The following is an 11,740-nucleotide window of genomic DNA, read 5'->3' as shown; positions in this document are numbered from 1 at the left end:
GCTTTTTGACGCACCACTTTTGACCCACTTTATTGAATACAGACATGAATTCAATTACATCACAGTCAACATCAGAATTCTTGACAATGTCATTCAATTGTAAACATCATTTATAATAAAAATATTGACTTCTAGATTACTTTAAAAGCCATTTATAGCATAATTCAGCCAACTAACCATGAAATAAAAACAGTGATAGTATACAAAATTTATGTGAAGGTTATTGAATTATGCACGTATCACTGTAAAATGGAAAATGCCAAAAAAAGATGCATGATCACATTGTCCACTAATCACTCGTTTTATCTCTGTCATGAGAGGCAGATCATAGCCGTAACCATCCAATATAAGCAAATTGGAACACCAAAGCTAAATTATCCATGCCGTGGAACATATCATCAAATCCATGGAGAGAATAAACTCGGCACCAACTCAACAAATCTAATGCTTAAAGAAGGAGCATCCATAGCAGAACGGAAGGAACCAACTGACTAATGACCTGGTAACACTTGAAAGCCATTCTCACACAAAACATAGGCCTCTATAAAGCACTATTTCTAGCCTAAGATCATAACAACATAAAACCTGACACTCCTACTGAACAGCACTATTTCTACAACTAGATGCTGCTACATTGCTGGATGTAGTAGCAGCATTAACTCAGACCCATTTTGTACAATTCCTCAAAGACCACTTCTGTCAAGACCAAGACGGTCACTGCAAAAACTTGATGGCACAACTGATAGCTGCAGCCGACCGGTCCATTCCTCTCCCGGCTTCAAGCTCACCGGTTTCTCTATCACCGCCCCGTCAACACAAAGCATCTGTTTGTACTCTTCATCACCAAAATCTACCATGGATTTTGATTTCTTTTCCCATGGATTCCACACAGCTGAACACACCATAAAAGTTAAGATGAAAAGGACTGATTTTATATTTTCTACAACTCGAAACCTTATCTACGTTTGTATTTTGTTTGTGGAAAAAATTTGCTACTTAGAGCTTACCAACATCAGGGAGACCTTCCTTCCTTATAACAAATGTTCGCTTCTTCTCATGATCTAGCACTGCAATTATGTTTGGAGAGCTAAGATAAACTCGATCCGCCTGCCATGAAGGAAGTATGGATATTAAAAACATCTTCATTAGCCTTCATTGTGTCAAAACCAAAAGACTTTAGTAGTGGATACTGTGTGTGATTGACAAAACTGCAGCATAGGCCAGGAATATAGTGCTCTATTTATCTCAACCTGAAGTAATAGCTTAAATTGCAGCATGGAACTATAAATGTCTACATTTTGTTAACATCAATATAACCTAGAAGGGTTTACCTCAGATTCAAATGTTATTGCATCTCCTTGTTCAGTAAATCGTTCTTTTTTGAAAAGGTTGTCTAGGTAGTCCAGTGTCTCCAGACCTTCAATCCTTATCTCACTATAAAAATTGTTAATGTGACGTTAATAATGATTGTCAATCTTAAAATAAAATTTCCTGTTCTAAAACAATCAAAAGAGAGGTAGTTCAAGTAAAAATATGTAAACAAGAATCTATATAGGTAACAAGCATTGCAAACAGTAGTTTGCTTCAAATGCTTACAAATTCTATAGGCTGTGTAAGAACTTTGTACTTTCATTACGACTGATCACTTGTTTACATATTTCCCGATAACTGACATGAATAAAACTCATAATTGCAGTATTCGGAGAAGAATCCACCTAATATATAGAGTATCCATGCTAGTTTCAAATGATTAGAGTGTAAGTTGTTATTAGTTTCTAAAGAAGAGAAACAGTCCTCTAAGATCTGCTTGAATGTTAAAATCCCACAATTTAAAGCATTCAGCAAATGCAGAAACTACACGTTTCAGAACAAAAACCAAATATATTTGTCTACTATAAATATTGAACAAGGAAGTACCATTAGTGCTAATAAAACTCCGATCAAGTGTTCAGCAATCAATTTACTATGGAAAAGAAAAATGATGGTTGGACATCATCCCACACACTCAGAAAAGGGAATGCAGACCAAGTACAACAAAGAATTATCCATACCTAATGTCAGAAACCAATAAGTATGTGTGATCCGCGAATGAGAAACTAAATGGCTTGCCATTTATATTCCTGACTCTAGATATCAAAGTCAGGTCCCCATCTGCTGCAAGAGACACCCGAAGACGGAATTCAAAACTGGTACAATTATTAAACAATCGTTAGATTACTACTGCTTGAAATTTACTGTCAAACACAGGAAAAAGTAATATCGAGTGCATATATGCCAGATTCAAATTATCAAACACATGGAGAGTGGATATCCCTGTTATACTGTCACATCATGCTATTCATACCTGTGTGGCCAGCACTTCATATCTTCTTCAGATGATTTTAGCACCAGGTCAATGAAGGATTTCCCACTGGAGTCATTCCCAGGAAGAGGAGGAGGGTTTTCATCAATTGCCCACATTCTATTTCTTGCAAAACCATGCTGCTCCAGCGATCCACAGTTTCCAAACTGTGAAACAAATTCAGCTCAAGATATGTAAGTATGCATGTTACAAGTTATATAAAATGAACGTAAAAAGGAATAAGCTTGCCTGTGGAAAACACATGGGAATTCCTCCTCGAATTGCTTTTGGAGCCTTGAAAATTGCCTACAGATAATGGAAAATGAAACAAAACAGTTAGTTATTACTACTTGCCTCTTTAAAAAGTATAATTGATTAAAGTTCTGTGTTCCTACAAAAGCATCAGTTAAGAAGTTGGTTTTGCCGTCAAAGTTTTTCATTATACCAGTATTCAACCCCAGTGGTTCCAAAGGACAAAAGCACTACAATGCACCATTCTTCCCTGTTTTTCTCTTGCATCGATGTGATTGATGGACAGCATAGAATACTATGATTCATCAAAATCCAAACTCTTCTTAAATTTATTGATTATTTGGGCCAATGCCCTTCACATGCCAGTTGCAATATAATGCAGATTATCCCAAAATGAAAATTTTCAGAAAGCAAGATTATGAAATATTGACATGTTTTCCTTATCAGCGCTGACAACTAACAAAATTCATATAATTTAAAATGTACAAATTGATTTTCAATCAAAATTGAAAGACATACCTTGCTGCTTGTGAATAGAAGTTCTTCCCCGTGCTCATTCCGCCATGAAGTGACCTGCGCCCCATGTAAGCTTACCTAATTTCGAGAAAAAACAGTTAATCTAAGTAATCGTAGTAATTAAATTACTCAAACTACAAATATCTTTACAGACCAAGTTATCCACATCAAGAATTCGCATTGGATGTCATAGTAAATTTTAAAATCATAACTTTACCAAATGTTAAAACCGACACCAGTTTTGCAATGAACAATTACTCACCCGTGCCGAAGAACCCCTTGGGGTCCGAAGCAGAACTTGATCAATTCCATTCCAGTCCTTTGTAATTTCAGTTGCTGCTCTATAGTCCCATACGGCTGCAGAATGCCCCATTCAAATTAATGCAGATCCTAAATTTCTTCAGCAAAATCCTATTAAGCTTCTCAAATTCGGAACATGCAAATGCCAGAGGATTGAAGGGGTCTCCACCTCACACCTATACCGTAACAAACACGTGAATTAGCCTCCTCGTCAGTTAAATCCAAAATCCCAACACCCAATTTCACTCAAAATTTCTTCTCACTGGTATGATTCAGATCTACGGAACAATAAACCTATTTAAACAAGAATCTGGAATGTGTGATAGAATTCCACGAAAACTCCAGAAAGCCAAGAGCAGAAACATTACACTGAACATTTAGCAATTGAATACCAATCTACCTGGTACACATCCAAACATGTCCTTAAAACTTGTCAGATTCACAGCAGAAAAAGACAATTAAACACTGAAAAAACATAATAACTATCAGTAAATAAATAAATCACGCACGCATACATACGTATACATACACACATACATATATTACAGCTGTAATAAAATTAAAATTTTCTTTAATATAAGCAGAATACAATAACCATAATTTCTTCAGGAAAATTCAAATTAAGGAAGAAAAACCAAACACTAATAAATCTCAAGAGAATACTGAATAATAAATCTCCCATTAACCAAACACTGGTAATAAGTTTACTTACTTCAACAATCCGGAATCAGGAATTCTTAAGTCTAAACCGACACCAGGTCTTGGATGCAGAGAGAAGCAGCAGTAGGAGCCAGAATAATGCATGACCTCTGTGAAATGAGTTAAGAAAATTCACACATCCAATGACACGAGGCAGCACATGCTCATCAAGTACATAGATACATACATGACGAAGAAGAAGCGTTCAAAAAGTTGAAAGGTACCCTTTTCTTAGAAGTATGCATTCAAGACCATACTTGCAATTGAATCAAGAAAGTTCAGAACTTTCAACAACCCCAAGATTTGAAAAACCAAAAAAACTACAGCAAATGGTAGGTGGCAATGTTGTGTGAAGGCGAGATAAAACTTTTACAGAAGCTTAAGATAAGGAGCAAAAACCGGTCTTGTAAATTCTGTGTCTGTTGGCTGCTGAAGAGATCTAGTTCTTGGACGTGGAGATACGAAAAGTAAATGTACACATGTACAAACCGTTAAAAAATTTAAACATTTTTTAATGACAATTAAACTACATTAATTTTGTGTACAAGATTTAAAACCAGAATAAAATATACACCATTCCAGTACAGGGTTGAAAGCTACTTTTTCTTTGGACTGTGGTGGACAGAATCAAGAGTCACATACACAACACACAGCACAACACAATCGAAGGTGATGGATGAATCCATCTCAAGATGTAAACCAATAGAAAAAACAAAAAAAACACTTTTGTCTTAAACACAGAACACACAACACAGAGGCATCACATCACTTCAGCATACTACTATAAGGGCATGCGTAGATGTTCGGTATTTCTTCCAATGAGGTGTGCAAAATGGATTTGTCACCGCAATTCCGGGCTTATCTTTCAATTTCTCTTTCTTTTTTCTTTTAGCACGGAAACACTGACCATTTTCTTTCTTTTTAATATACTGAGACAGAGCACACAAAAAAAGAAATTGAAATTCCCACAATAAAAATAGGTTTAAAAATAGGATGGTCACTTCTCGCCTTCAAAATTTGCCAAATTGTTTGATCCTGAAGCTGGGACAAGGTTTGTTCTTTCAGTACATCCTTCATATATCCATTCCTGGACGAGAAGGAGAAGGCGTGGCGGTTGAGGAGGTTGATGCAGAGGGCATAGGCGGTTAAACCCGTCATCCCTAATTTCTCATACTTCCCTTCGGTGTGCAAGTTCAACCTGTCATCCTCGCCCTGCGACGAAGACACTTCCCTAAAGTCCCTCAAAAACCTGTGAATAGCATCGTTCACGTCTTCCACCCTTATGTTAGTGCCCCACACAAAGGTGGGCCTGGCGTCGTCCATGTCGTAGCCATCGCCGCCGTCAGACGAGGCCGCCGCGTCATATGTTGTGGATGTAGGTGTGACGGGAACGCGCCCACCTCCGCCGACGCCTTAGCGGGAGCGCGGCGCGGTTGGGGTGGCTTCGGAGGAGGCGAATCGAGATCAGCGCTCCGACGGAGTGGCGAATGCGGAGGGAGTGGAGGAGCGGCGGCGGCGGCGCCTACTTCCCGGAGAAGAGAAGGTGTTGCTGATGGGGCTGGAAAGGGAGTCGTCGGGGGAAGAAGGACCTATCAGAAAGGAGGTTTGAATAAATTAACAAATCAGAAAATTCGGAAAATGAAAACCGAAAGAAGAGACAGAGAGAGGAGCGGCACGAACCGTTGTTGAAATTCGGAGAAGAATCGGAAGCCATAGATTTGGTTGTCGGAGAAAATCAGATACAGAAGCAAGAGTGAGTGATATAGAAAGGGCGGTAACTCACCCGTCATCCTCACCCTTCATAGAGGTCGATGTATTCACGTCAGACTCTGCCACCTGCAAATAAAATCTCCAGATCCCTCTCATTCCGGTGTATGTTCGATTCATCCATGTACCCCTTCCACCCGAAGCTGCCAGGAGCCGCTCCTTGTCTGTGCCCCCTGCACCATGCTTCTTGCACCGGCGTCACTCCCCGCCCACGTCTCCGTGCCCGGGTATCACATGCCCACCAGCTTCCGCTTGGTTCGTCCTCGAACCACACCGTACTGGGAGAGGCTAGGCTCTGATACCATCTGTAACGCCCCGGCAACTCGCAGGGATCGTTGACTGCCCCCACAGATCACCACCAGGCTTTCCAGTGTGCTTTGTCCTCAGTCGCACACTTTCTGGGAAAACTTCCCAGTGCTTTGTCCTCACTCGCACACTTTCCAGTCTGTAATGCCCCGGCAACTCACAGGGATCATTGACTGCCCCCACAGATCACCACCAGGCTTTCCAGTGTGCTTTGTCCTCACTCGCACACTTTCCAGGAAAACTTCCCAGAAGGTCACCCATCCCAGAATTGCTCCAGGCCAAGCACGCTTAACCATGGAGTTCTTATGAGTCAGGCCACCGAAAAGCAAATGCATTTTGGTGATATGAGTAGTCAAATCAATTCCTTTAAGCTATCCTTCAACCGTATAGTCCCATACCTATACAGTCTCCAGATCCCTCTCATTCCGGTGTATGTTCGATTCGTCCATGTACCCCTTCCACCCGAAGCTGCCAGGAGCCGCTCCTTGTCTGTGCCCCCTGCACCATGCTTCTTGCACCGGCGTCACTCCCCGCCCTCGTCTCCGTGCCCGGGTGTCACATGCCCACCAGCTTCCGCTCTGGTTCGTCCTCGAACCACACCGTACTGGGAGAGGCTAGGCTTTGATACCATCTGTAACGCCCCGGCAACTCACAGGGACCATCGACTGCCCCCACAGATCACCATCAGGCTTTCCAGTGTGCTTTGTCCTCACTCGCACACTTTCTGGGAAAACTTCCCAGAAGGTCACCCATCCCAGAATTACTCCGTGGTTAAGCGTGCTTAGCCTGGAGTAATTCTGGGATGGGTGACCTTCTGGGAAGTTTTCCCAGAAAGTGTGCGAGTGAGGACAAAGCACACTGGAAAGCCTGATGGTGATCTGTGGGGGCAGTATGTCTCCTGTTTAAAAAATTAACGCCGTTCATTGTATTTAAAAGAAAAGATATTATTATTTAATTATGTTAAATTAGGGATTCAATTGATCATTTTTAAAATTAAAAGATTCAATTAAAACGAACCCGTAAATACAGGAACTTCCGAACCTATTAAAAAAAAATATTAGCTGCACTGAACCGTTTCGGCCTACATGGAAAGATTCATTTTAATATTGGTAAAAGAAAAGAAAATAGAAGATCATAGGAAAAGGAAAGATTCATTTTAATATTGGTAAAAGAAAAGAAAATAGAAGATCATAGGAAAAGGATTTGTGGCTGTATTTGTGACATCCCAATTATATACGTCATGCATATATAATAAAGACCTCATCATGCATAATATAGGAAAGCAGTCAAGAGTTAAATAAGGAATACAGTCATCCTCAGAATAGTGCGGAATTGACAACTGGAGTATTAGGATTCCTCTATGGGAATTACGGAGAATTTAAAACTTAAAATACACAAAACATCATTCCAAATAAAACGAGTTTACGAAATAAAAACTAGACATCTAAGCTGCAGCACTGCCGTCTCCATCAAGAGCTGCTCCCAAAGTTTCCTCCTCAACATCTGCTCCCATCCAAGTGGATGATCATCGCCAAAGAAACATACCCAAACAGCACATAACACAAACAATGCAAGGGTGAGCTAGATATAAAAAGCATGTTATACATACAGCACAGTTAATTTATGCAATCATTCGAACAATTAAAGCATACTCATTGATCCATATTTCACACACTCCCATGACATGTAAACATTCATCCAAACATGGTAAACTGACATCACAAGACTTTTTACTTTAAACCCCGACTTGTTGCTTTATTGACCGACTCGTCCGGACTAGAATGATTACCGCTATGGCGGGTCTTGCACTCGTGGTGGCTTTATGAAATTGGGCACTCCCGCCCTGGCACTACCGCCTGGTGAAACTTGGGCACTCCCGCCCTGGCACTACCGCCTGGTGAAACTTTAGGCACTACCGCCTGGTGGAACTTTAGGCACTACCGCCTGATGGAACTTTAGGCACTACCGCCTGATGAAACTTTAGGCACTACCGCCTGGTGGAACTTTAGGCACTACCGCCTGATGGAACTTTAGGCACTACCGCCTGATGGAACTTTAGGCACTACCGCCTGATGGAACTTTAGGCACTACCGCCTGATGGAACTTTGGGCACTCCCGCCCGGCCACAATCACGAGGTTAATCCGTTATTACTCACCTTGGATCATATGGAAGCATCCAAGACTAGGACCTCCTGCTACTCCTCACCACATGTTCAATCCTCTCTACATGAGAAGAAGGACCATTGGAGATTCAGGATGACCCCCAAAACTGAGCTACCATGTAATTATTCTATACAACCCCAAAACACCACCATATATCCTCTCCTTGAGGATCATGGAATTACGTCCATGAATTATACTGTTACGTTAAACCTTATCCCAAGTTATGAATGACCAACTACCTCCACGATATCACATTAAATCCAACGTATTTCATACATTCACATAAATCCCATCACAGTATATATTTTCCAAACATTTTGCACATAATTCAATTCAAGAGAAATGAACTTGAAACCCATTATTTTCATAACACTATTTGAACGAACGTTATCTGCCGAACGGTATTGAACGAACGCTATTTACCAACAGGCCGAACGCTATTTCACCGAACACACTTTTAGGCCGAACGCTGATATTGATACTTAGGACGAACGCTATTACCAGCAGGCCGAACGCTATTTAACCGATCACACCATAAGGCCGAACGCTGAGATTGATACTCAGGACGAACGCTATTAGATTCAAATAGGCCGAACGCTAAAATTGATTGAACACTATTCACCGAACACAAATGCCGAACGCTACCATGCTAGTTGGACGAACGCTATGAGATTTAACACAGTTTGGACGAACGCTAGAACCGAACGCTAAATACAACTAGGCCGAACGTCATATTGGATTCAACACTATGTGGCCGAACGTTGATTCCTGAATACTATAAGAACGGACGTTATCAGATCCTAGGCCGAACGCTCATAATGACAGCAACACCAAGGCCGAACGCTCACATCACAACCATACCAATGCCGAACGACAAAGATTCAAACTTAGAATACTAAAAAGGATGAACGCTCACAAAACAAAGGACGAACGCTCACAAAACTATCTTGGATGAACGCTGCTTATGGAGAATTCTATATGAACTTAACGTCATCAAAACCGAACGTTCGTTATGAACGATCACTAACTTAAAATAATTATATCCAGATCGAACGATCGCTTCCTGAACTACCAAGATAAGAACGAACGTCTAAAATTACTTATTCACCAAAACGAACGAACGCCATTTCCAAGTAAATGGCCGAACACCATTTGACCGAACGTCACTAAATAAACTGGACGAACGTTATCTCCAAATATCAGGCCGAACGTTCAAAATCTGACTTAAACCAGTACCTATCGTTCAACATCAGGACGGACACCATTTGGAGGACGAACGCCTGTGATCACTATTTCAACACGGCGGACGTTTTAAGATTCAAGAATTAAGCCGAACGCTACAGTTACCAATTTACTAACGAACGCTCAAGATTGAAACCTATGCATACCAATTTAACAACGAACGCTCAAAGCCCATTGTACGAACGTTCTAAAATCACTTTACTCAATTAAGACCGAATGCTAAAATAATCAAGGCCGAACGCTATACTTACAACCTATGGATGTTCGTCTTGAGACCAAGGCCGAACGTTCAAGAACGTCCCACTAAAATACTAAGTTTAGGACGAACGCTCACGACCACCGAATAATTTGGACGAACGACCAATTTCACTTGAACGAACGTTCAGCCATTTTGGACGAACGTCCAATTTGAAATCAAATTGGAAGAACGGCGTTTCTGCAGAATTTCTGCAGATTTTCCAGAAAACCCAGAAACCAAGAACAACCCCAAATTTTTCATCCCCAACTTCCCAGATTTGCATTAAACATAGTATATATCAACAATCAAACAAAAGATCTAGCTCCCCTTACCTCTTGAAGACTTCCTTGAATCACTTCCAGAGAGTTTGATTTCCTTCCAACTCCAAAAGTTCTCCTCTTCTTTTCCCCAACATGCAGAACCAAACCTTGCTTGCAGCTTCAACTTCACCTCTCTCAGAAACTTGGCAGCAATGATTTCACTCCCTAAGTGCAGACCCATACCCCTTTTTATCTCCCACGAGCCTCCCAAACTCTTCCCTCTTCTTTTCTTTCCTTTTCTTGTTTTCTTTTGGTTTTGTTTTCAAAGGGGAAGCAACGTTCACTGCCCCTTTGTGGCAGCGCACGTCCCTTCCTCCCCGTTCTCTTTTTTTTTTTTTTTTTTTTTTTTAAATTATGATTCCTTACATTCTCCCCAACAACAAAAATTTTCGTCCTCGAAAATTAAGTCTCCCGGAACAAGTCGAAAATTTTTCTCTTTGTTCAAACCATCTGTTAACATAACCTTACCTCTAGATTGCCACTATAACTCAAAACCACAGCTCAAATAGTCTCCTTCGCCCATTGACCCACTCTTCCCATTCCAAAGCCATTAATACTTTTCACTTTAAAGTTGATCCTGTAGCTTGCAACCGAAGGCTCACTTATCTTCCTTGCCTGATACATGTTTCTTTCACACCTAAACTTACTTCTGACTCCTGAAGATTACTAAACACTCCTAACTCATGCTCATAAGACAACACCAATATTGTTTCAAAGAATTCGTCCCTCACAAACTACTAATCCACAATTTTGAAAGCTCTTCATGCATACCTATTTCTGACAATAACATGCTCAGCATCATCTGCTGCGCTACTCTGCTCCTCATACTTCCTTACTAACCAATTTACTTAAAATGACACTTCCTTCATGACAACTGTAACCAGCAAAAGATCACCCTCGAAGAACCTTTCTCAGGACTTTTATGGCCTTACCAAAACTCTGAGAACTCTCCCTTTGCATAATAGCCTTGTCATTCCATTTCCTCAACACTGCTTTCTACTCCACAAAACGACCATGCCTGAAATCACTCCTGATTGTCAAGACTTATACTAGACTATGCCAACATGTCCTCTATTTCTCTTCTGCGATTCCTCAACCTTGTAGTTCTCCTTATGATTATATTGAGTCTAAATATTATTGCTCTAACTCAACCTCCATCTTCCTCTTACACTACACGACTTAAACAGGAACCACCCAAAAATTTCGGACGCAGATGTTGCCTAAGACCCCACTCCAAAGTGAATTCCACTTCTTCAAGTCATAAAATCCCATACTTGTTGCAGAAAACCAATCAAAACCCTTCCCTTGAATCACACCTCAAACTTACGAAAGAACAACATCATCTCTTCTTCATTTACAATTTGCAGACATCTTGAATTCTCATAACACTTGCTTCGATCTTTCGCTCAACTACACTTGATGCACCACCTTCGTTCTCCTTCCTTGTCAAGGAAGCACTCCATATAAACTTCAAACTTGAGCTCTTAGATTAACTCCACAAACGCCACATCACTCATACTTCTTCTTGTACTCATCCCGTCAAAATTAACTTAAAACCTTCTTCTTCAAGGATTGTCCTCTTCAACTCGGAGTCGT

The 11,740-nt window shown here is 40.7% G+C and overlaps 1 protein-coding gene across 4 annotated transcripts; it reads right to left on the bottom strand.

Moving 5' to 3' along the window:
- Positions 1–257: 257 nt before the first annotated feature.
- Positions 258–5,953, bottom strand: LOC108334163 (putative glucose-6-phosphate 1-epimerase). 4 transcript variants are annotated; one of them, XM_052869414.1, is made up of 11 exons: positions 5,789–5,953; positions 4,333–5,697; positions 4,122–4,218; positions 3,372–3,585; positions 3,113–3,187; positions 2,591–2,647; positions 2,345–2,508; positions 2,052–2,186; positions 1,332–1,434; positions 1,008–1,107; positions 258–892 (listed from the first exon to the last, which is right to left on the bottom strand). In XM_052869414.1, exons 4-11 carry the CDS (start codon positions 3,480–3,482, stop codon positions 684–686), a joined length of 954 nt encoding a protein of 317 aa, XP_052725374.1. In that variant the 5' UTR covers positions 3,483–3,585; positions 4,122–4,218; positions 4,333–5,697; positions 5,789–5,953; the 3' UTR covers positions 258–683. The 4 variants fall into 4 exon arrangements, with proteins under 4 accessions (XP_052725374.1, XP_052725373.1, XP_052725376.1 ...); XM_052869413.1 differs by having other exon boundaries at positions 4,122–5,697; XM_052869416.1 differs by lacking the exons at positions 4,122–4,218; positions 4,333–5,697; positions 5,789–5,953 and adding an exon at positions 3,810–4,071.
- Between the last annotated feature and the right edge of the window lie 5,787 nt (positions 5,954–11,740).

This window comes from Vigna angularis, chromosome 10 (assembly GCF_016808095.1).
Source record: "Vigna angularis cultivar LongXiaoDou No.4 chromosome 10, ASM1680809v1, whole genome shotgun sequence".
In the NCBI taxonomy this organism is placed as follows: Eukaryota; Viridiplantae; Streptophyta; class Magnoliopsida; order Fabales; family Fabaceae; genus Vigna; species Vigna angularis.
Note: the sequence above shows the minus strand (reverse complement) of the source record. Positions and strands in the feature narration are given on the sequence as shown.